We start from the raw sequence: 26981 nt of genomic DNA, 5'->3' as shown, positions 1-26981 counted from the left end.
GCATTGCGTTGGTGGATTTTAACAGATCCTAAAAAAAAACCCAAGACTATGGGTTACTGGTGTAAAGGAAATAAACATAGATCCATCAATTGAACTGATGTCTCCCAGACGTTCTTTACAGTTGACCGTGAGTACACCAATCATCACAAATGAGTTCAGGTCATTCAAATTCCTTCATTCATTCATTTTCTACCGCTTATCTGAACTTCTCGGGTCACGGGGAGCCTGTGCCTATCTCAGACGTCATCGGGCATCAAGGCAGGATACACCCTGGACGGAGTGCCAACCCATCACAGGGCACACACACACTCATGCACTCACACACACACACACACACACACTACGGACAATTTTCCAGAGATGCCAATCAACCTACCAGTCATGTCTTTGGACCGGGGGAGGAAACTGGAGTACCCGGAGGAAACCCTCGAGGCATGGGGAGAACATGCAAACTCCACACACGCAAGGCGGAGGTGGGAATCGAACCCCCAACCCTGGAGGTGTGAGGCGAACATGCTAACCACTAAGCGTGTCTCAGGTAGGTGTTGAGCCACAGCCAGGCAATTTCTCAAAAATCAGGCAAACTTGACAATTTTTTAAACTTTGGGATTATGGTCGAGACGTGTTGTGTGACATCACGACATGCTTTCAGCCAAAGGCCGTTTGACAAACATGAGTTTGTCAAACATTGCTTGTGATTTTACCAATTCAAGACGTTTCAGGCAAAAAAAAAAAAAAAATCACAAAAAAATACAAATTTAGAAAGAAGCTGCTGCAAAATCAAGTCAGCACAATCATGATAAGATCTGAGGGACTGACAAACCATCAGAACAGCTTCACGACACCTTGTTTAAATGGTTAAACACCATGCTTTCAAGGGATATTCCCCTCAAATGGTGTTTTGATGAAGTTGTCTGTAACGTCAACCCAAAACCTTTCGTATTTGTGTCTATTTTGGTTGGGATCGGATCTGAGCAAGGCCCTTAACCCTTAATTGCTCAGTTTTATATACCTGAGATAATGTAAGTCGCTCTGGATAAAGGCGTCTGCCAAATTCTGGAAATATAACTGCAAATTAACATCATTTTCATTCCCATCAAACCATTCAATGAACTATGTAGGGGTGGAAGAGACCACTCCTATCAGGACATAGGAATATGAGTGAGTCTTTCAAGGGGGACACAGTGAACCATGTCATCAAAATTCCTAAACAATAAAAAAACAACTTTTTTATAACTCTCTGGAAAGTAAACGTTTAGTACTGGTCATTTCTGGTGATCATGTGACTGAAGATGTCAGGTGCAGACTCACAATGATGATGGTGCAGGTGATGGTGACGACGGCCATCATGGCGTGTGAGATGGTGTCGGGCCTGTAAGGGTAACGAATGCTCTCGTCGTCGCAGTACACACCTCGAATGTATGGGGCGTGCATGATAGTCATGATGATGAACGGCAGCCCCGCTAACCGACAGAGAAAAACAGATGGGTCACCGACATGATGCAGTTATAGCAAGCAAGCAACGTGTAACACAACATTAAGTGCTATTTTGGACAAGAACCATCTATTCCGATCATTTTGATTATCAAACCCTGTGGTCTGCCCGGTGTTATGTCCTAAGTTATTAAACACAACTACATGTATTTATCAGGAGACGAAAGCTCAGAATCTGCTCTGTCGTCTCATTCATCTTTTCAAGCTTAAATCCCAATGCCTTGAGTGTATAGCAAAAACACCGCTGTTCCATTATTTTTGGAGGGTAATCTACAAGTCCATAAATATTTATTCATTACACAGTCCTTTTTAAGAGCCAGAGTCAATATTTTATCTTGTGCGGGAGTCAATATTCGGTTTTGTACTTTGTCCATCACATTCTTCCTTTAGTTCTTTCCTTTATTCATAATGCAACATCTGCAGTTCTGTAAAAAAATCATTGCTTTTTTATTTATTTATTTATTTATTTTTTTAGTTAAACTGCTTTCACAATGATTGTGAATACATCCAGCCATTTGAAGGGAAATGACATTTTATTATTGAAATCCGGATAATCGAATAAATCCGTCCGAATCGGGATCGGATTCAAGGCACTTCGTTTCGCATCAGTGAATTTTTATAGATTCTAAAATTGTGGAGCTAAAAGTGATAACATCTACATTATAGAAATATTGGGAGAACATTTGTGCGGTTGGATTATCCTCATGCAATCTGAAGGAGATAATACATTGTATGGTTTTCCATTTCACACAGCTATAAAATCTATGACTAAAGACAAATCCCCCCTCCCACAGTCCACACTGGAGCTGATTACACACTCGATGTCCTGTATCTTCAGCGTGTACAACAGCGTATACAACACAGACGTCAGCGTTTGTGAATTTGCCCGTAAAGTCTGCAGTAATCTGTTCTTCCTGGTTAAGTATCTAATAGATGTGCAATAGCTAAAACAGATGTCTTATCATCTGCTTGTTCTGTAAATCTTTTTCCTTTCACAAAAGAAGAACATTTACTTCGTCCTTCTGTGTATCTCCAAGCTGCTCATGTGTGCCAGACATCGAGACGCTCCCAAAAGATTGCTCAGTCCGTGTGAAGAGCTGGATTTACTTTATCTAGAACTGTTATTTAATGTTGTAGAATGTCTGTGAGGTTACAAAGGTTCACTCCTCTTCTCGCTTTATGTTGGCTATAACAGTGGTTTGTTCACCTTTCTTTTTTTCCCCCCTATCTTGAAAAAAATGACTGCCGTGTTTCAGAGAAACTCAAGAACTGAAAAGAAAGGTAAAAAAAAATTCTTTGATTTCCGGTTAAATAAATAAGATTTTAAAGGCACTTCACCATAAACCCCCCCCCCCCCCCCCCAAAAAAAAAAAAATCTGTTATGCGCTGTATAGCCATACAAGTCCCTGTGAATACGCTGTTTCTATAGAAACTAGAACGTATTGGAACAATAGCATTAAACTGTGATTTCCAGCTATTTCTTAGCAAAGAAAAATGAGAATTCAAAAACAGTATGGGACGTTAATTTCTAATCCCCTGCCTCTGAGGTGACATTTTGCTGATTGTTGCTTTCTCAGTAAAGATATTTTCCCCCTGTCCTAAACTTGATTCCAAATGCTATTCCTGTTAAAGCAGGCATATGTGACTACATTTGTGTATTCTAGTCTAAACGGTTCAAACACCGAGACTGAGAGAATTAGACTACAGGTGGTCACTCGAGTGGTTAAGGCTGTGGGTTGTTGATCAGAGGATCAGGTTTCAATACCCAGCACTGCCAAGCTGCCACTGTTGGGCCCTTGAGCAAGGCCCTTAACCCTCTCTGCCCCAGCAGTGCTGTATCATGTCTGACCCTGTGCTCTGACCACGAACTCCAAAGTTGGGACCTGCAAAAAACGAATTTCTATTCTATTCGATGACAACTATTCTATTCTCATCTCCCAAAAGATTTCCCCCCCTGTTCTAAATAAATAAATAAATACTAATAATTGATCCTTTAACTGTAAACAAATATTGAATGAACTACTGAGTCCATGTGCTTGGACACCTGAGCCATGTAGCCACTATTGAACCACTTGATCATGAAACCCCAAACAAAGGTCTGGTGGATATTTAAAGCTTACAAAGCAAATGAAGTAGTCAGGAAACATGGCTACGCTCCAGAGTTTATAACCACCCCCTGTGGCTCATTGTGGCCGAGTGTGTGACGATAAACCTGTCTCGCTAAATGAGGTCTGGAACAATGAAGGAGTTTCAGGAGTTGTTTCAGGAAATCATTAAAACTTCAAAAAGAATGGGTCTACAATAAGAGTCTGTACAATAATCTCATGGGTGTTTGGGAAGGGATGTTTACGAAGACTCGGTACACGTCTCATAGAGACGCATGCCATAGAGACGTCCTGCGATGTCAGAGCATAGTAAAAAATGTCATCTCAGTCACTTAGAAGTGTTCGTGAAACCGGGTTTGTGTGTGTTGATCTGTTGAAATGAGATGTTGTAGCCTAGTGGTTAAGGTGTTGATCTACCAATCGGAAGGTTGTGAGTTCGATCCCAGCTCCACCAAGCTGCCACTGTTGGGCCCCTGAGCAAGGCCCTTAACCCTCGATTGCTTAGTTGTATAAAAATTAGATAACGTAAGTCATTCTGGATATAAGGGTGTCTGCTGGAAATGGATGAAATGAAAAAAAATGAAACGCCTTGAAGAGAGGTCAGAGGAGAGAGACCAGACTGGAAGACCAGTCCATCCGGGATTTCAGAATTTTTTGTGATTGTTGCAGCCAAATGTGTTTGACTGAAGTTCTTTTTACAAAATATTTGAGTATTTTTGAGAATTTTGTGATTAAATCTTTAGATCATTTGATTATTCTATGACCAGTGAAGACACAGAATTATTTTCTACGACAGCTGTACACTTGTTTGACACACATGAATCGAAGACTGGCTGAATGCGTGTTGTGATGACGTCAAAAGACACGTCCAAATGTGCAGAACGCCTGCTGTGATTCTACTGCAAATACTCCTTACAAACGTGATGAAATTCGACAGATTTTGAAAAACTAAAATAGATCAATTTTGTTGTGGAATGGGAAAGTCCACAAAATAAGTTCATTCCTGTTACCAATTGTTTTATATAAAAGTTAACATTCCATCACGAGAATCTTTTTTTCCTCTTAATAGACCAGCTTGACATGTTGCTGAGAAACTGCAAAAACTATCTGAAGACTTTCCCAGGTTGGAAAATAAAGGAAAGGGTTTACCTCTGACACCTAAACACAGTCCTTTCCTCACCCACATTTCTTTTTTTCTGTCTTAAAGGTAAGAAGGTTTTAAAATAAATACAACCAGCCTGTCGGGTTACTGAGAAACTAAAAACCACAAAGGTGGAAAATCTGAAGAAACAGCTTTACAATGGACTGATAGAAAGCACCGACATTGGAGACTCCTTCCAAATCCAAAAACGCTCATCATCTCCTTATGTAAAACATCACCACACAAGCAATGACTCGCTTGTTGAATCACGTGAAAATGAATGAACTCTTTTGAATCAAAAATGAATCAACACCTTCTGAGCAACAGCTTACAGAATTTAACACTACTAATTAAAAATGTTTGACTTCTGTGTAGATGTTTTAGCAAATTAAGGTTGAGAAATCTCTCACACACACACACACACACACACACACACACACACACACACACACACACACACACACACACACACACACTCACGTTTATCCAACACTTTCTCGGGTTTCTGGTCCAAGAGTATCATTTCTCTGTGATGTGAAACCCAGAAACAGCCGAGCTATTGAAGAACTGAGAGCAAAGTGAACAGCTTACACACACACACACACACACACACACACACACACACACGTAACAAAATGACAGTCCAACTGCAGGCTTTCACTTTTAAATTGTGGGAGTAATGGCTAAGGAGTTAAAATCTTAAAATCTGATTTAAGAGAGACAAACCGAGGACACAATCAGTGAGGACAATTAATCAGCGAGACATAAATGCCTGCTTGGGTTAATCAAATTTTATCCAAAGTGGTTCCAGATGTGAGTTTTATGAAAACACACTCCCCAATTTAAAGCAAAATCGTGTCGATCCAGAGGCTTTTTTTGGAGGACGCGATTAAACTGACAGCTAGATTCTAAAAAACGTATGAGGCGGATCTGCATCATTTAGTTTTCTCAAACAGAATGTTTACTTCAGAAATTACATTTTTCTCAACCCATAAAGTAAACACACACTTTTTTTTAAATTTCCATCTCCGTCTTCAACATCCTCCATCACCGAGACGTCGGAGGTGGTGCACCCGGCTCATGCAGGAGAATGCTGAACAGCCTTTTGCTCTTCAAAACCCTAATGCGTGATGTCATGCATGAAGGCCACAGTAGCTTCATTGTGCCATCAGGAAACGCATGTCTATGCAGTGTCGACAGGTTCGCTTCTGAGTCCGAGTCTCAGTCTGACCTCCACTCAGGTTAACAGACAAACGCAAACTTTGGGATGTCTGGATCAAAACTGGAGCTTTTCTCATACAACGTGTAAAAGCTGACAGCAGCTTTTTCCTGGAATTATCCTTGGCCACTAAAATGGTTTTATTGCAAAGCTACAGATGGTGACATCGAACTGAATTTCTAACTAACCGCAAAAGGTGGAGAAACCAAACATTCCAAGATGCTGTATGCACTTTTCCACATGATTCATACACAGAGGCAAATAGAGCACGGAACGGAAATAACGCCATCGCTGATCTACTTTCAGACTCGCCACTTTTCTTTATTCCAGTGGTTTATTCAGAGCTCCGGTTTTTCCACTGGAGATGTCAGTAGTGCTTGCATGGCCATTCCTCAGGAAATTTGGAACATTGGAACACTAAAGCATTCAAAAAAAAAAAAAAAAAAAACTGTGTTGGGAAATTCTGCCTGGGGGATAGTCAGGATAAAGAATTGGGTATTCTGAGAAAGATGATATCACAGGTGATGGATGTTTTTTTGAAAGGAGAACGGGTCATGTACCCGTGTAATAATAAACATGTACAAACAGTTTGGAATAATACAACATGGTTTAGGATCGCAAAGTAATCCGTTAGGAAATCAGACAGAGAGCAATGTTTCATGGGAAACCTCCACTTCTTTCAGAGAGAGAGACAGAGAGAGAGACAGAGAGAGATGGGAAGAAAATTGACATTTATAAAGGTCTTCCAGGGTCATGCATATATATATGGATTATATAGGCCAATATTTCGAATATTTTATCAAATATTTCTATTTTACACAAATATAAAACTAACCATAAACCCAAAAGGATTATACTACAAATCCCTTGATAGTTTGAGAGAACGAGCCACAACACACTGACACAAAAGTCTGCTGTGATCGCTGTTTAATAACAACCAGCTGCTGTTATTTTATCTTCTGTTGGCTCACATGGATAAGCCTCGTGAAATCGCAGGCCGAAGTTCACTGATACAAAGTGAAAGTAACCCCTGGGGGAAGAAGTGACCTGATAATCTGAAAAGAAAAAACGTAAGACACAATAAACAAACATCGCTCAGTAGACAAAAAAGATCATTCTTTCTCTGCAGTATTTTAACGAAACCCTGATATTGTTGGTGAGATCACAGTAACCAAGATCTCAAAGATCTACTTTAAAACAGACTGTAATGCGGTGTGAGGTTATATGGTGATGCTTAAAGGCTGAATCCACCTTGAAACACATGAAATAGATTCATAGGCTGCTTATTTTTTACTTCTCTTCTCTTTTTTCCTGCAAAGTTCAATCTCGTGTTAATGAGTAATACAAACTAGAAGCAAAATTTGGACTCAAAGTTAACGGACTAAATGAAGGAAGCGTCTCGGCTAAGCTAGCGAGTATCTGATCCGCTAGCATCAACAGGTCAGATAGTGTCTATAGGAAAATCATATCAGCAAATGAGCTGAGGAGAATGCAGGACTAAAGCTCTGCTGCATCGCTGTCTTCAGTCAGTCTTATGGTTTCGACCAAATACATTTAACTGCAACACAGAATTATCACAAAATAAATCTCGGAAGTTCACATTCATCAAAAAGATTAAAGGTGGGGTCTCCGTTGTTTGAAAGCCAATGTTGACATTTGAAATCACCAAAACAAACACGCACCTAACCCAAATGGGTCCCACCCCTGTTTTGATAGCTCCGCCCCACACATACACCAGACAAGTATAACCCAAGTATTATGGCAGAACCTTTTGGGGCAGCTGACTGAGGGTATATTTTTATCAATAAATGAACTCAATGAGTAATACTATGGTAATACAAATGTGTTTTTGTAGTACTGTGTGTTGTACTGTAGTACTGTGTGTTGTACCGTGAAAGGTTTAGCTAATGTTAGAGGCAGCGATCGTAAATCTATGGAAACAGAAAACTTGGAGCATGTGCACATGTTTCAGGCACAAAGACTTGCAGTAATGCAAGGAAGTGTATTGATTGATTTAATATTCTGAACTTGTTTTTATCCCCCATTGTCAATGTTAAAAACGCTTTCTGCTAATGTCACACACCCGCACTGAACAATCTCTCCGCACATATTGACAAGACACGCCCCTTTCTGCTCATAGGCTACACGTTTGTTTTGTTTTTGTTTTGCGGCCCAACGCAGTTTTCTGAGGCATTTCTCAAACAACGGAGACCCCATCTTTAATACGCAAATTTTTTAAAACCAAGATAACCGACTCCTTTGTTCCACGAAATACGTTTGAACGTTATTTTACTTTGTGTGTTTGCATAATGTAAGAACTGATGTATACGTTTTTAGCATGCACACACTAAAGCTTCAGGCTTAGCAATGCCAAATTATAACCAAACTGGAAAAGCTCTAGTATCTTTCACCATCTACAGTATCTCTTTCTCTAAACCCCACACAGAGCAGATGGAACGCAGGCCATGGCTGGAGGTTATTATTGTGTTGAGTGATAGGAAGCTGGGCCAACAACCTCTTTGTATCCATTTACGCAAAGATAAGCGCTGATGGAACAAAAAAAACACCCATTGTTTCCTACGCCACATGTAGTCTCATGATGTGGTGATGAAGTTTCAATCGGGAAGCCTTTCCAAAGAAAAGAAAGAAAAAAAAAACAGGCCAGAACTCACAAATGGATATGCTGCACTTCCTCGTGGCCTTTGACTCTGAGCTGCTATCTCATGGCCTGAAAAAGCAGGAGCTAGGAATTATTCATGCTACAGTACGTGTCCTTTCTAAACCTCGACACTGCCAAAATATACACAATATCACAAGCATATCAGTATGTAACAGCTGCCAGAGAGATTCCCCCCAAAACGACCCACTGCTGATGTGGTATCAAAGTCAACTGAGTTTGTCTTTAACCCCACAGCTGGAAGCAAACCACTTTCACAAACACAGCTTTGTCTAAACTTAACTCAAGTCCAAGTCTCACTACAGCGTCATTTCCAATTGTTAAAAAAAAAAAAAACCACCACCACCACCCAGTTTCAACCAAGTGCTGCGTCTGGAAAGCCATCTTTCCCAGGCCCTTTCAAACAGATAAACTCAGGGGTCCAGTGCAATCTTTCAACTGGCTTCTCCAGCAGCCAAGTTATGCGAGATATGATCCACAGAAAGGAAGGGAAGGAAAGACACACGATGAGGGCAGGAAGAAAGATGCATGCCAGTGTGGCGAACCGCTTTCCATTCCAACTTCCACACAAATCTAATCTCTTTTCAGTTCTGTGAATTTTTAAGCATTAGTATCCAGAGTCATTGATTTCCAGAATTCATCTTCGGTGATAAAGCTGAAAAGTTTAATTAGACAGAATGATTTCATTATTTATTAGGTACAAGTTCTTTTCTCAACACCTCTATTGAATTTTCTTGCTCGAAAACCTTAAAAAAATATATCTTGAGTTTCCTTGTACAACATGTTTTTAGTGAGAAACATTGAAAGTGAAAGTTCTCAGATCTCAGCCTCTAATCTTTAAACTATTTGAATTTCACACAAGAATGTAAAACTCAGGCTCTTCTCTTAGTACTTCGCACCCTTCTGCTGCTTTAGAAAAACAGACCCTTTCCTTCTTCTGCAAGGTTTTTCATTGCCTGCTGCGAACTGACTCAAGAACCGACAAGCCAAAGAAAGCGGTCAGGAGGTCCGATTGCAAAATGTGTCTGTCGCAGATGATTTAATGCGATTGGTTTTTAAAGAAAGGCTGTTTTTTGTGTGATGGTACTTATCGTACCCCCCCCCCCCCCCCCCTTCACACATACGGTTTACGCAAGTCGGGTTTAAACCTGGGTCGAACTTTTAATTCCGAGAATTTCCAGGATGATGTGTGCAATGAGAAACTGATACGTTAGCAGAAACCACAAGAGACTGGGCTGAAAGGACAGAAGATTTAGCTTTCTCAGCATTTTCATCTAATCAAGCCATTTTTCAATAGTTATTTCTACACGTGTTGGCATGCAAGTGGTGAGGGGGAAGTGGTAGCTCAGTGGGTAAAGTGCTGGATTTCTGATAGGAAGGTTGTGAGTTTAAATCCCACGACCACCGATCTGCCACTCCTGGGCCCCTGTGCAAGGCCCTTAATCATCAGTTGCTCAGCTGTATAAATGAGATCAATGCAAGTCGCTCTGGATACGATGTCATAAATATAAAAATAAGATTAACTCAATGTAAACCTCTCACACTGCCAGGACATCCAACGATGTTTACTTTGATTATATTTTATCATCAGACCTGCACACTTTTTGGCATTTAGTGTAAACGAGTACGAGTTATCACTCAAAACACAAACTACAACAAAACAGCAGCCAGTGGGAGTGTTTCAAGGGAGTGTTTCAAGCTCCCTAGGTTATAAATCAGTAACTCAACACTGGACGTAAACTCACTACACATTGTGACACAGATGAGAAAATGTCAGGCAACATGACCAATGTGCTCACATTGTAAATCTTCCCCACTGTCGTCGACGGTAACCACGTCCTCCCGTATGCTGCTTAAACCTAATATAGTGGAAGTGTTTGTTTTCTTGTTTTTTTTGTTCATCGTTTCTAAATGTAAATTGTGATTTTTTTTTTCTTTTGTGAAAATTCAAATCAATCAAAGTCAGGTTAAAAACAAACAAACAAACAAACAAAAACAAATAAATAAATAAATCAGGAAGGAACAAATCTGGAATGAACATGGTGGGAACTTTTAAAACAAATTCGCTGGGTGGAAAAAAAATCGCTTGAAAGTGCGGTAACATGTGTTTGTGTCAAAATAATACATTTATATCTGTAATAATAATAATAATAATAATAATAATTTATAGCAAGTCTGTGTAAGTATCCAGTCTTTGGGTCTGCTTTTTTTTTTGTCATTAATGCTGTAAAAGTATTAGTACCCTCCATTAACAAACACACAAGTAACAACCCCCTGCTTTGTGTGTTTAACCCTGAGACATGTTCGTATCATTTAGATGTCCTTTAAACTCCCCCTTGTTCGGTGAGAGGAATTATGGGATTGATATCACCATGGATACACACAATGGTGCAATTTACTAATTCCGTTCCATTCACCAGAAATCTGGATGTAGATTTAAAGCTTTAACAAACAAGTCAGAGGTGAGGAAGGAAAATCTTCCTGACATGGTATGAGGAAGAATTCTTGAAAAGAACCAGACGTGAGAAAGGAAACCATTGTCTTCTGGGTGACGCACAAAAGTAGGATTATAAATCATTACACCTCTACAACAAGTGTACGGTACAAATCGGTCCGGTTTATAAACTGACAGGCTTTCTGATTTTAGCAGCAGTTACTAGGTATCTATTGTATGCAGGGCAAATGAGCAGAAACTGGTTTCATTTAGGATGATGCTTAGCTAGTGACGGAGTCTCCAAGCACCGGAGCATCAGGACGGATATCACAGACCAAATTATCAGCACAAACTGTTAGAGTACTGCTTTAAAGAATATTTTACCGTTTTTACTCCGATAAATCTGCCGATTTGTTTAATTCAAGCTCTGCTATGACTTTTTTTTTTTTTATAATGCCAACAAAACACTGGCATTATAAAAGTTCAAAATGCACCATGATGCTTTCAATAAATTCAAGGAAGGAGAAGAATGTCTCCTTTGTTCTTGACAAAAATAATTTGATTGTATGTATGACCTTTTTTTTTTGGCAAATACAAAGACTCCTCGAGCCTTTTTAAAGAACTTTTATACAACACGGATGACTCAGTACTGAGTGCTGGTCTTTCCTCCCATAAAGAGCTAGAACAGAAGGGACGTATAAACTCGGAGACAAAGCAGGATCAAGGTTAAGAAAACACAAAGCTTAGTGATAAATGCTGGGAAAAGAAAGGAAGACCTCGCTCTGAATCGCACTCGTTCTTGCTGTCTTTTCAGAGCATTTCCTTTCCGTACAGGCGCGACGCTTCCGAGAAAGACTTGACATTTAAACACACAGGTCAAAGCTATCGGTCGCTTAAAAAAATAAGTCCTTAAGTGGCCGTGCTTGCTCAAGAAGAAGCACTCCTTGTAAACGTGGGATCGTTTGGACACGAGGAGGATGTAACGATATCAAGCCACAGTGCTGACAGTGTTTCATTTTGAGATCGCTCAGCTGTACACTGACCTGATGTGATATGATCTTCTGCTTTAAACCTGACGCACAAACTGCTGATATAATCACAATGCCTATCCGGTGTTCACCCCAGAGCTTTTATTCATCAACACACATGAAATAGTTTCCCTGAGTCAATATGACCTCCAGTTAAACAGAATCCTGGGTTATCTCCTTTCACACTGCTCATACTTTATCCAGGGTTAACAGTTAATCATGGCTATAAATAATCTGACGTTTCACAATCTACCTTCCTAAACCCTTCGTTAAAGTTCTTATCCGCTGTGTCAACAAGCTTGGCTGAATAAATAGTCACAATTTGCCAAAATTTCCAAGCACAGGAGCATCAGGATGAATGTCACAGACAGAGTAAACAGAATAAGTGACTACTTTAAATAAGGTCTTGTCTCGCACAGAGAAAAATGTGTTTGACTTTTGGCTGATCTTTAAAATAAATAAATAAATAAATAAATAAATAAATACAGCTCTTCTGCACCTAAGCTGTGGACACTTATCTTCCACAGCTTTGTAATCCATTTTAACCCATTTAAATTAGTCAGTTTTAGCATTTGCTTATTTTTAACTGTCCACCCAGTTTGTCCTGAACAGAGTGTCTCGGGACAACTGTTAAAAAAAAAACAACAACAAAAACACGACACTTGTCTACCCTTTTCCCCAGTCGAAGTGTTTTCTGTCACCATTTGACATTATTTTTCCCTAAAATGGTGCAACGACTATTTCCACAACACAAAGTGATTCCGTGAGTATACAAAGCATGTGATATGAGAGCTGCACGTGCCAGAGCAACTCAGACAAGGATGAATATCGAATGTTTTTTTTCTCAAAACTTCTTCAAAAAGAGACTTGATTTGACATTTGGAGAAACGCAGCTCAAAGATACGGAATCCTCACAAACTGTCAGAGCAGGTTGAACAAGTGAAGCTATTCAGTCAGGTCAAAACTCCAGTGACGAAATACGGACTATTGTGTTCAGAGGAGGAAAAAAAAACACACTTTGGTGCTGTTAACAAGAAGCTGATAGTGACTGAAGGTGATTAAAGATTCACAAGCGAAAAGAACAAAAAAGAAAAAGTATGTGCTTAAAATAAAAAAATGCATCTAAATAAGATTCACTTTTTTAATGCCTTTGAGATGACATTCAGTATAAATGTCAAAATTCTAGAAAGGAATAAAGAAATGCCTGGAATAAAGAAAAAAAATATTATTCCCCAAAAATGACAGTTTTGTAAGCTATTCTGTAATTTATTCTAAAAACTTTTTTACATTTTCCCCCATTTTTCCATTTAATATTCATTCAAATATTTAAATATTCAACTTTTTTAATTTTTAAATTAATTCAATCATTATATATATATACATTTATTTTCATATTTCGTTTGTTCTTTCTTTCTTTTACTTTTCTTTTTTTATATAATATTATTCCCTTCACTGGAGGGAATCTGCTGCAATCATTCAACCAAATCAATCTTATTTGACACGGGGGTCAGCGGCTGGACCATCTCCTTTGAGTACATGTGACTTGTGTTAAACTTCTATTGACCGGAGTCTGCAAAAAAAAAAACACTTCCTCCAAAATGCTGACCAATAGAATAAAGTGCTGTGAAAAGCTTGCACTCTCTGGTGACCTTCCATCATGTTTCTGTGGATGAAGTGTCTCTGGGGTTAAAGGGCAGACATTTGCAGCTGTTATTCTTTAAGGAGGAAACAGTGCTGTCAGACTGAGGATGAGTTAAGGGTGAGAACGAGCTCGGCTGGATGACTTCAGCGCCGGACAGGACATGGAGATGAGAAGCTCGTAAATAGGGTTCAGAGATGGACAGCGAGAGAAAAACAAAGGTGGAGAAGGGATGGAAGGAGGGAGAGGGTCTGATGAGAGATGAATAAAATCGGATTATTTTTCGTCTTAGCATATGCATTTGAGGGAGAGAAATAAACAGCTGAATAAAGATAAAATCTATCTTTTCTTATTGTATTTATGAGTGTAAAAGAGAGAGAGACAGGGAGAGAGAGAGACAGGGAGAGAGAGACAGGGTGAGAGAGAGACAGGGAGAGAGAGAGACAGGGAGAGAGAGACAGGGTGAGAGGAGACAGGGTGAGAGGAGACAGGGTGAGAGAGAGACAGGGAGAGAGAGAGACAGGGAGAGAGAGAGACAGGGAGAGAGAGACAGGGTGAGAGAGAGACGGGGAGAGAGAGAGACAGGGAGAGAGAGACAGGGAGAGAGACAGAGAGACAGAGAGAGAGCAAGAGAGAGAGAAAGGGTGAGAGAGAAACAGAGAGAGAGAAAGAAAGAGAGAGAAAAAAGGGGGAGAGAGAGAGAGAGAGAGATATGGAGAGAGAGAGAGCACACGAGAGAGAGACAGGGCGAGAGAGACAGAGAGAGAAAGAAAGAGAGACAGACAGACAGACAGAGACAGAGCAAGAGACAGACAGAGAGAGAGAGAGAGAGAGAGAGAGAGATGACTAAAGATAAATAGAACTACCTTTTTTGTACTACTCTGTATGGCACACACAAAGCTGACTAAACATGAATAAAATAGGTTGTGTTGTGTAAGAAAAAGACAGACAAAAAGCCGAATAAACATAGAAATCTTTTTTGTGAGCAAGACAGAGAGAGCCAGAGAGAGATGTGGGGGTGCAATTAAAGATAGATACATTTGCCTTTTTTGTCCCGCTGTGTGGGTGTGGGTGTGAGACAGAGAGAGAAAAATAACAAAAGAGAAATAAAATAGCCCTCTTTCTCTCCCTGTCCCTCCCAACCCTCCCTTCCTGTGTGTGTAATGAACAAGCTGTGAGATCTACCCTGTCTACACCTGAACCCTGCGCTCGGTTTCTCCCTCATTTCAAATTCACGGTTTCTTTATTTAATCTCTTAACCACCATGTTCTCCCTTCTACTCCTCCATCTCGCTCGTATTTCCCTTCGTCTAATTGTTCTTCTTTTTGAAAATCTTAATCCTTTTCCCAACCTCCTTACTGCTAAAGCTTCCCTCTGCCCAGTGTTACAGCATTCACCTGCACATCTGTCCATCTCAGCACAGCTGTACACACAGAAGAAAAGCAGTAACACTCACATTGCACACAGCTCCAAAAGTTTGTGCCCACATCTATCCATCAAAACAGACTTTTTAAGAAATGACGTAAAATCTTGTTTTCACACCACAGACACCTCCCACCTCCACCCCCAAAACCCCACCCGGATTAGATCAACTGCATTTAAATAGTAAAACGTATACAATGTGCTGCTTTTTGTTGCCTACACTCTTACACTGCCAGACATATTAAGTGTAAAGTTGCAATACTGTAATGTTCCTCACTAATTGTAGACCTGCGTCCTGCTTTAGATCCAATGCCAAGAGCTGTTTCAGTGCAAACGTTACCTTTAACTCCACTGAGAGATCCACCCGAGAGATCCCATGAAACACACATGGGACACACCATGAAAAGGCTCTTTTCTCTCAAGGTTTCTTCCTCATATCATCTCAGGGAGTTTTTCCTCGCCACCATCACCTCAAGCTTGCTCATTAGGGAAGGAAGTTTGAGACAAATAGTAACTTAATTTTACATTTTTGACTCTGTCTTCATGCTTCTGTAAAAGTTTCTTTAAGACAATCTCCATTGTTAAAAGGCTACACAAATTAATCACAAATAATTTTTTTAAACCCACTTTCTACAACCCTAAGTAATAAAATAAAAATACATGACATAATATTAGAGAAATGAAATTTTGTATTGATAATATAAATAATAGACCGCAAAAAAGGCAACAAAAATTATATAATAGTAGTGGTGGTGAACGAGAAGAAAACAAACAAACAAACAAAAAATCTCTATCTGTAAAGCATCTCTCCAAAAACATACTGTACGGATACAAACATCAACACACACACACACACACACACAAACACATACAGACAGACACACACACCCATAAACACACCCACAAACATGAGAGAGACTAATCCAGTGAACTGCTGACGGTGTTAATGGTCCTCGGCTCTTTGGGCGTTGTCTGGACAAACAAACATGATCTGAACACACAGCTGAGAACTGTCTGAGAAACTGACCCAGGAGATCAGGCACAATGCTACAAGCCTTCAGGTGACAGAGTTGTGAAGCAGTGCATGCTGGGAGTTCTCAGAGGTTTTTGCTACAGTATTGTAGATGGAATCTGCTCGAACACGGTTAAGGCCGTTTGTCAGAAAGCTGCTCACACACCTGAGAGTTTCACCCGGTCAGGGATTACACAGGGATGTGGAAGGTTACACTGGATAATCGGAAGTGATTTGCGTGTCGTTTGAAGGTTATTGTATCATGTAAATATCAGCTACACAACCAGTCTTAGCATCAGCTGCTAATAGAAGAGTTTGTTCTAATCTCTATTTATTTTCTACTCTTTTAGAATTGTAGGTAAAGTGTTAACAAATACGGAGCCAAGAAACAGTCACACAAGTAAACAAAGTAAACAAAATAATGATGATGATGAAGATTTTCGTATAGATTACAGTTTTCAGATAGATTAAACGTTTAGGGAAAATGTACAATTTAACAAATATTTATATAAAAACATACAAACAATATAAAAGTAAATTAAACAGTTTCATTTTAAGTAAAACCATCCATTAATCTATCTATCCTTTTTCTGTAGCACTTTTCCCATACACGGTTACAGGGAACCTGAAGGGACTCGAGGCACAAGGCAGGGACAGACTGGACGGGTTGCCAGGTCATTACAGGGCACAAGCACACATCCATTAACACACTACAGACAATTCAGTGATGCCAGTCAGCCTAAAACGCATGTCTCTGGATGGGTGAAGCAAACCAGAGTACCAGGAGGAAATCACAGAGACACAAGGAGAACATGTAAACATGTAAACACACACTTTGTACAACATAGGTTCGAGGCAAATGTGCTACTAACTACTAAACCTTTAGCCATTAATTTGGTTGGACATAACACATGGGCATTAACACAACTATTTCCACTTGACTTAAAAGCATATAAACTAAATATAAAAATATTCATTTTCATAATAATTTTTATACGACTGAGCGATTGGGGGTTAAAGGCCTTGCTCAGGGGCCCAACGTGGTGGCAGCTTGGTGAACCTGGGATCAAACTTACAACCTTCTGATTGATACCCCAACACCTTAAACACTAGGCTACCACATGCCCATGCCAATATAAAGAGGTTTGAAAACAAATGGGCAAAAATATAGTAGAGATTTTATATTTGTTTGTTTATATTTGTTTGTAATGTCTACAAAAGCCATAATAATAATAATAATAATAATAATAATAATAATAATAATAATAATAATAATAATAGTTGCTTATTATTGTTATTACTTTCCCTTCATGGAAGGAAATTTATATTTATGAAGATTTATTTATTTCATTGCATTTTTATAAATATTAAAATATATTATAAAAATTGAATTTTATGCTAAAAAAAAGAAGAAAGTAAAACTCTACACAATAAAACAAATCATTTAACATATTTTTTAAAAAATGTACTTTTCACCCTGAGGACAGACACACTGTATAGTGATACTAGTATTACACTGACATACAGTATCTCCCAGCCCTTTATAGTGCCTGGTAGGACTGGAGGAAGACTTGGTCAGTAATTCTCGGTCAAGTTACTTGTGCATATTTGGACAGACTACCTTAAAAGCATGACCATATTTTATTATGATATATTCTACTGTTATCTACAAGCAGAAACCATACAACTTTCTTTAGGCATTTAAACTGGAAACAAAGCTTTAACAGATTTTTTTTTAGCTTCTCTTATCCACACTGACATGCAGTCGCTCGGCACAGAAGGCTGGCTGACCAATACGATTAATTATAATTAAATTGGCAACACCTCTTAAGGAAGAAAAAAAAACAAAAAAACAACAGGACATCCTGTAATGGAAAAAAACAAACAACAACAAGGTGACGGAAAGCAGCATGAAGTGAAGTTAATACGGAAACTAGATACGTTTCTGATAATAATTTGCATTTGTTTTTTTATTCCACTTCCTTTTCCACAAGGAAGTTACTTCCAGCTATCACTTGCACAAGAGCAGCTATAGACAGTCGTTCAATCACCTCAGCCTCTCTCTTTTTCTCCGTTGAAGTTCTAGTGAAAAATGTAGATTTTTTTATTTTTTGTAATCTGTTTAATATGAGCCTTAGTTTAGGTGGAGCATCTTCTGTACAGGTCCCTGTGAATGAGTTATAAGCAAATAATAAAAAAATAAGAAACTAAATAAAATGTTTGCAGATTTATGGCTCTGTAGATAGTGTGAACTGCTGAACCACTCACAAGCGAACAACCAGTTTCCATTTGCAGGAGCGATAAATCTCGTCAATGCTTCAGCTTTCCTGACAGTAAAAACCCACACACTGCATGAGACAAAAGAAAGCTCCAAAGTGATTATTACACTAATGGCCTCCTTTGAGAAGACATCCATTCACACACGGATGGGAAGCATTCACAAGCTAATCGACACGTTAATAATCGACACGCTAATCCTCTTTTTAAACGTGGCTTGAATTATTTGTTGGGTTGTCGGCACCATTAATAACCTGACCAAAAATATAGTATGGCTAAGAAGGGAAATGAGTAAGCAAATCGGACATGACGGCCAGAGTTCGCTCCAAGTGGTCACCACGATAGCGTCTCAGTTTAAAAATAATAAAAACAAAAAAGTCACTCTTGAAACCAACCGGTAATTTTTCCCCCTTCACACAAAAACAAACCCACACCATTTCCTTATACACGCTGCCATTTTTACTATCCTTTAACCATTTAAGATTCAAGATTAAAATGACCAACACCCAAAATAAATAAATCAGAGCTTTTTCCTCCACCACAAACACAGTCTGTATAAATGTTTATTGCATACTGCTGTAAACGTGCCTTTTGCCCCATACCGTACACACCAAACTAAAAAAACAAACAGACAAGTATTTGACTGCACCTGAGCAGACAGGTACATTACAGATATCCTCAGAGACCTTCTCTGATGATCACACATGAACAGTTTTGACTCAACAGAGTATGTTGATGTAGGCATGAGGTGAAGCTCATCCACAAATAAAAATGGTTCAAAATCAGGTGAAATTAAACAGCAGAGTGAAACTCTGAACCATGCAGTCGCTTGTGCAAGTCTTAACAAGCCTACAAACCTGGTTTGCATGTTTTGTGAAACACACAGATAAACAACACACATACACACACAGACACAGACACACACAAATGGAGGAATGTCGAGAAATACACATATTCGAGGTTTTACTTCAGGCTTCATTTATTTTTAGTGAAACTGTATGTAAATGTTTTTGTTGATGAAAAAAAATCCACCAGATTTACAAAAGATATTTTGTATTTTTCGAATTACCGCTTGGAGACTATTATACCATCTTTGAACTGACATCGTGTCTGTCAGCTTTGTGCTCGGGTCTTCATCAGCAATCATTTGAAGACTTCGGCAGGAAGAAATTAGTGTCGAGTCTGTAATGAACTCAGAAATGACCCTGACACCTGCTAAGTTCCTCAGGAGCTCTTGGTTACACAATTCTACTCGACTACAACCTGTTGTAGAAAGGACATTATTTACATTTATATTATATCCAGTGTCCCTCAAATGAGCATGCATTCCCTTCTGAGTCTGGTAATAAAATAAAATAAGTCATTTAAATTGTATACGCATCTATTTGGACCATAGTATGATGATTAACGTTGAATCAATCAGAAAGAGGTTTGTTATGAATTGACCCAGAACAGAAATGCTAAGACTAGTATAAATCCCAATCTCATGTGTGAAGAGAAGCAGTTAGATTACCAGGTCGACAAAATAAGGAAGGAGAAAGAAGGAGAAAGTTTCTGGAATCTGCAGCGATTCAGAAAAGATGGACGATGCCTGGGCATTTTCATTAGGATCAATACCAAAGGAGATAAGCAGAAAGGAGATGCAGATGACCGGAAGTCTGTGTGATGTGTAAATGATCAAATAAACTGTATGTGAGATTTGTTATATGGGACATAATTGGGCTTTTCACACTGCGCTGAATTCCAGCTAGAGGAATGTTTCACGTTTAAAAGCAGTTTACCAAGGGTTTGAAAACTTGCTCTGAAGCTTTTTTCTTTTGCAACAGACACCCAGGAACAGACATCCCATCAGAAATTGCTTCATATGACGAGTAAACCAAAGTGGACATAGCAACACTTAACAAAACCAGCATGGTCGAGTCAGGTGATAAAACAGTAAACATCATGGAAGAGCGCACTGTAGCAAGGGGGGAATAAGGGACATTGAAAAATTAGTGGAAGCTGGATATCAATGTTGTCTGAGTCAACTAGACAACAAACTTAAAGAGGCCCATTGTGTTGCTTTTTTTTTTCCAATATTGTTTTGACACAAACTGTGGATAGCTTCACGATCCTGAACCTTGTAGCCAGTCAGGTGCACAAAATACAGATGCTCTCAGATGCTCCATAACCTGACGTTCTGACCACATGACACTTATTTTCATGGCAAATGTTTAAATAAATCAAAAAAGTTCAGACATCTTCTATGATTTGAGTGTAAAAAAAAAAATTTAGACGATCATATTCCAGCCCTGGCAGAACAACATCCTGGTCAGGGATACAGGGCAACTGGTGTTTCAGGCTTCAACTCAACCACTTATAGGGGTCTATGAGGGCAAGCAAAGATACCATCTGAGATTCTGTTCAGCTCTCGCACCGTGTACAACACAAACACAAACACATTCCTCGGTGAAAACAATTAAGATCTCATGATACGAGTAAGAATATTAGTGAGGGTAATGAAATAAACTAATTGTTTGGATTAAAAGCTTTACACTGGAGCTTGATGTCGGCTCGTCAACGCCAAATAAAACCATGAATCATGACAGAACACAAGGCAAGAGAACTAATGCATGAAATACTTTCCAGATCCAAGACTTCATGTTGCAGCTGATGAAGGTTCTGGTGCTCATTTTAGACATTTTATCGTTTCTCACCCTGGCTTACTGTTCACAAAATACCTTCTTTATAACTCACTCAGGAAACGGCTTTTTAAGTAGTTAATAATCATTTTTAAAAAAATTATTTGTAGTGAAATTTCAGAAGCACGCGATGTGGCAAAAAAAATCAATAAATAAAATAAATATGCATGCGCTACATACTGTATTCAGTAGTACTGTCCAGAAATGATTGTATCTTTTACCTTATTACATCTCTCCTGTTGCTACCTAACTACACAACCCCAATGGCAGCCATTATAGTATCTTCACCTTGGTTTCTATACACAAACAGACAGAAAACTACAGCTTTATCCAATTAAACATGAAGCAGACTTGGACCTCGTGACAGGATTTAATCAATGACTGCATACTTTGTTTTCAGTTTCTATTTTTATCTTTATTCCTTTTTTTAACCCATGTCAGGGTAGGATTTTACACAATTAGCACAACAAATTTGACTGTATATAGACGTTAAAACACTCCTTACAACAAACCTGAAACTCGAGCGGACCGGAAACAACCCTAGATGTGCTAGATGTGTATTAGAGTGACCTGTATTAGAGTGGTGTCGATTCATTCACGAAAATGCTGAGATCGCTTGGATGCACGACCCGAATCTCAAAGCCGTATTGATTTACTGTCTGTTTCAGTGCTCCTTTCTGATGGGCTGCACAGCTAATTACTAAATCAATCCTCGATCGATTTTAGACACAGCTTTGCTTATTTTGGCTGAAAGATAGTTATAGAATTAGGTAAAGAATACAACACGATGATTATTGGAAAGTAAAATCAATGAGGTGGTAAGATGGAGTAATAAGGTTTTGGAACTTTTGTGGAACGTCCACAAAACATTTATACGATAGAAGCTACAGAAAAAAAGTCACTATATGAAGAATTACACAGATTTGAATCCATTAGGATGGAATTTCCTACTTCCTAATAGAAATGCTCCATTTCTATTTGTTTTTAATACATTCCTCAAGAGTTGTAGCTTATCTTCCTTAATTGCTTCTACATGGAACCCTTCCTCAATGCAAAACTCAGTATTGAACCTTTAACTCACCTAAACAGTGTACGGCTGTGGATCGGTAGGCATTAGAAATGTCTAGAACGGTTGGCAGCACGCACACACGCGCACACACACACACACACACACACACACACACACACACACACACACACACACACACCCACACACACAAACACCATATAATAAAATGTGTGTTCCTCTGCTCCAACACACCCATTGTAACCTAATGAAGGGTTAGATGAACTGATAAGTTGAGGTAGAGAAGGAAAAAAAAAAACAAAATTGTAAAATCCCTAAAAATTCAAGCCTGTAACATTTTGGAAGTTTTGACCTATTACTTGATTTTCTAAACACTATTTCAGTGTCATACAATTATACCATTTTATTATACAAATGCCCGCTGCCAACTTACCATACCAACTATTCTGCACTTTACCCTGTATAGTACAATCGCATTTCTATCTATCCTCAGCAGACACGTCTATTGTACTGAGTCACACCTGTGTGCAATGTCTCCACGTGTTGTGTGGTGAATGAGTAGGTCAAAAGCTTTCCTCATACCATGCACTGATTTATATGTTTGAGTGCAAATGTTTGAAAACCAACAAGACTTTGAGCGTGTTGAGCTGCTTTTCAAGACAATTTCATCTATATTTTAAGTTTTCTACTTGTAACGCTGATCCCAGTGACCATTCCCTATAAAGTTTTGTATAGATTCCGTAACAGACGAGGGGACAAAATCATCTCTGTTACGATCTGGCGAAGATCCTGTGATGAAACGATAGATCCTAATTTCTGCTTAAGTCACGAATCATAAGCAGTCTTTAAAACCGGGCTTGAGTTAATAGGTTAATATTTATTTAGTGCATTTGCATGAATTGCTTATGTTTACGTCATTACCACTGTTGCCTGCATAATAATATGCTCTCCTCCTATTGGTGGATGAGTGTGGTAGCAAAATACACTAACATTTTAATATAAAATCGTGCAAACTTTTTAAAAACTTTATAAAAACAAATCGGCTATGGGTATAAGCAAACGTTCTTTTTTTTGGTCCTTTCCCAACAACATTTCTGCTGATTTTGTGACATTTTGTATTGTCGAACTTTTGTACATTTAGACAATAGGTGTACAATGTGTGCAAACACAAACCAAAGGGAATGTAAATATCTTGACTTGGTTGTATGGTGAGAAAGTAAAACTTAATTAACTGACTCCAGGAAACACAAACAAGTGGTTTGGTAGACATATGGAGTGTCTATGAGGAAACCTAGACCAGAATAATTACACACCTATAAGGACTAAATAAAATTCTGCAGAAAAACACTATAGAATATTTTCCATAAACACTCTTGGAAGGTTTAGATATTATTTAACAATGTGTATAAACAAAGCTTTACCTGTGTAACCTGACTCCATGACACTACAATAGTAAATAGTAGGTTAAGTGAGTTAAAGTAGTAGACTGTGATGGGAGGAATGTTGTGTCTTTATCAGACTAGTTAGTGCACTAGTGTGCGGTTTGGGACGAGGCCCTTATCAGTCAGACTTACCTATGATCACACACAGAACATCCACGAGGATAAAGATCTTCCTTTTCTTTAAGTCCATCATGTTGAACCCCTCTGTGTGTGTGTGTGTGTTAAATGCAGCAAGGAAGACTTCAAACCCGAAGTGCGAGTTCTTCCGGATTCTCTGCTCCTTTGTACCTGTGACGGCACTGATTTCTGCCAAAGGTGTTCTTAAGGAAAACACGGAACTCTTCACGTTAGGCAGGAAAAAGTCATCAAGGCGGCGTGTGATGAGAAAGTGTGATCGCGGGTGACATGAAGAGTTGAGGAGAGACGTTAGTGTCCTGCGTTGAGACGGAACAGCGAGGGAAAAGCAGCTGGACTCCTTACAAACACTCACACACACTCACACATATACACACACACACGCCGAGTTAAGCTTCACCTTCCACTGACTGCGCTCAGTAAAACTGCACCCGGGTCTACGCTCCCTGCTTGTGACGTCACAATCCCTGCCCCGCGTGCTCACACACTCTCACAGAGAGAGAGAGATTACATAAATTTATACATATTTCCACACTTTCTCATACACACCTCCTTTTGCTCTCTCTCTCTCTCTCTCTCTCTCTCTCTCTCTCTCTCTCTCTCTCTCTCTCTCTCTCTCTCTCTCGCTCGCTCGCTCTCTCTCTTTCTCTCACACAGACACAGAGTTTACATAAATTAATACACACTTTCTCATACACACCTCCTTTTGCGCTCTCTCTCTCTCTCTCTCTCTCTCTATATATATATATATATATATATATATATATATATATATATATATATATACACACACACACACACACACACACACACACACACACACACACACACACACGTGTGTGTCGGTGGTCTAACACGTCCAGGGTTGGGGGATTGATTCCTGCCTGTGTGGTGTTTGCATGTCCTCATTCACTGGGATTTTCCCCTTTCCAGTCCAAAGCTATGCATTGTAGGCAGATTGGCATCTCTAAATTGTCTGGTGTGTGTGTGTGTGTGTGTGTGTGTGTGTGTGTGTGTGTGTGTGTGTGTGTGTGTGTGTGTGTGTGTGTGTGTGTGTGTGAGTTTGTATGAGATTGTGCCTCAAGATGGGTTGGTGCCTGGAACAGAATCCAGGCTCTCTACAAAACTTGGGTAGTATAAGGGACACAAAAGCCGGATGGATGGACAGACAGATGGATAAAAAAGTTTTTTGTTTTTTGTTTATAAAAAAGTTTTTAAAAATGAAACAGAACAGACAATTTATAATATGGTCAAAGATAGATAGATAGATAGATAGATAGATAGATAGATAGATAGATAGATAGATAGATAGATAGATAGATAGAAGAAGAAGAAGAAGAACAAGAAGAAGAAGAAGAAGAAGAAGAAAGGTTATGCTTATGAATGTTTTTTAAACAATCTAACTAAACTATAAATCAGCTACAACTGTAATGGTAACTCAATATTGTAAACAATGTGAATTGCTTTTTTTATCCCCATAATGACTTGAATATGTTTTATTTTTATGAATACATTTGTTTGGTTCCCACAAAGAAAAAAAAAACTTTTTATGTTGAAAATCATTTCTTTTATTTCAGGAATGTTTTGTGAGAATATCATCTGCCCTTCAGGCTGCCAGGATCATGTGTGTTTACTTCATCGTTGTTAATAACAGAGTCGATGTTTGGTGGTCCGTGTGGTACACAGTGTTCAGTCATACACTGTGTTCCTGGGGCTGAATTTAACTGCATTCTACACTGTTTGGTAGGTTTCCAAATCAGTGAGGTATTGTTGCTGCAGCTGTGCCTTCATCCAATTGATTTGCGATTGAGTGGTGAACAAACACACACACACACACACACACACACACACACACACACACACACACACTCACTCACCCTAGTCTGATGTCGTCTGACCATTCAGCAATAAACTGATTAAAAGCAAAAATTCAACACTGAAATAATTAAGTGATCATTAATCACTGTGAAACACCTCGAATGCTGATTACTAAATACTTTATATTACTTGAGAAAGTAAAGAGAATGTTTGAGGGTTTCAAGCAAAGAAAAGTTCACATGGACGAGTGAAAGGAACATATAAATATTGTTTTTGGTTTGCTGACTTTGCTGAATAATTTGTCCAGGAAAAGACAACATTTCACGGAACAGCAGAATTACTGCATTTGAATAGTTTTTCCAGTAAATCAGGACTGATCTAAGTATATGTATATGGTCAAAGGAAATGCTTCAATATCAATAGCAAATAAAATCAGTTCAGTTAAAAATATGATAAATATTATATTATATTTAGATGTATATAATGCAAGAAGTTTTATAAGAGCAATTATACATTTTTAACTTTTTTTTAGCATTACACTGAATGTGTAGTTCTTAAAGCAAATAATTGTCACTCTAACTTGTGACTCTGGTAACTTTTGTTTGTGTTGTGGCTCCAGTCATAGCGGATGGATGTGTGTGGGACACGAGGGCCGCAGCACGTCTGTCCAAACAAAGAAGGACTCTGTCAGGAATTCCAGGCGCAGGAAAAGATGATGAACTTTGCTTTTCCTCACACTTGTTTATCTGCCTTCCTCAGCTCGCTCAATTTCTTTACTTAAACACAAAACCACTGTTTTCATTCTATGTATTCCTTTTCCCGGCATTCTCGGACACGTTTCTTCATGTAAAATGGAAAAATGTCAAAAAATCAAAACAATAACATAAAGCTAGTGGTGTACAAATTGCGCTCTTTTGAGAACTTTTCTATTCATTTGGAGTTGTGTTTGATTTATTAGCGTTTGTAATTAGCTGTGTCTTATGCATTGGAGTCACTGAATATGGTCTTGGTTGTAAAAAGACTTTGTAAATATGCTGTTCTTGTCATTACATGAATTAACCTCTTATAGGAAACAAAAGATTTGGCTTTGAAAACTATTTGATTGTTTTGTGCTTTATCTTGAACTCATTTGACTTGTCCAGCTCCTCTCTTGGAGTTTTCCTGGACTTGACAAGGGCGGTCATTATTACAGCTCAGCATACAACATGCTTTTAAAAAGACTGTTTTCACAATCATACAAATGTAACCCTATCTTACATCACAACAGTAAATTAAAGCAAAAATAAATGAAATGGGACTCTGTGGATGTCTTGGCCTATAATATGCAGGCGGTGGAGAGATACAGGAATATTTGAACAGTGACAGACAAATGTAAATGTAAATATATATATATATCTCAATATCATATATATATATATATATTTGATATC

At 38.7% G+C, this 26981-nt stretch overlaps 1 protein-coding gene across 1 annotated transcript in view; it reads right to left on the bottom strand.

Moving 5' to 3' along the window:
• Nucleotides 1–24213, bottom strand: part of plpp2a (phospholipid phosphatase 2a) — a 30291-nt gene extending 6078 nt beyond the window's left edge. Inside the window, exons 1-2 of the mRNA XM_027150615.2 lie at nucleotides 23731–24213; nucleotides 1312–1463 (exon numbers count right to left, since the gene is read on the bottom strand). Coding sequence (XP_027006416.1) covers nucleotides 1312–1463; nucleotides 23731–23791 — 213 coding nt within the window. The 5' untranslated portion in view covers nucleotides 23792–24213. The remainder of the gene's footprint in view (nucleotides 1–1311; nucleotides 1464–23730) is intronic.
• Nucleotides 24214–26981: the final 2768 nt, after the last annotated feature.

Source organism: Tachysurus fulvidraco, chromosome 22 (assembly GCF_022655615.1).
Source record: "Tachysurus fulvidraco isolate hzauxx_2018 chromosome 22, HZAU_PFXX_2.0, whole genome shotgun sequence".
In the NCBI taxonomy this organism is placed as follows: Eukaryota; Metazoa; Chordata; class Actinopteri; order Siluriformes; family Bagridae; genus Tachysurus; species Tachysurus fulvidraco.
The sequence above is the reverse complement of the archived record's forward strand: the minus strand, read 5'-3'. Positions and strand labels throughout refer to the sequence as shown.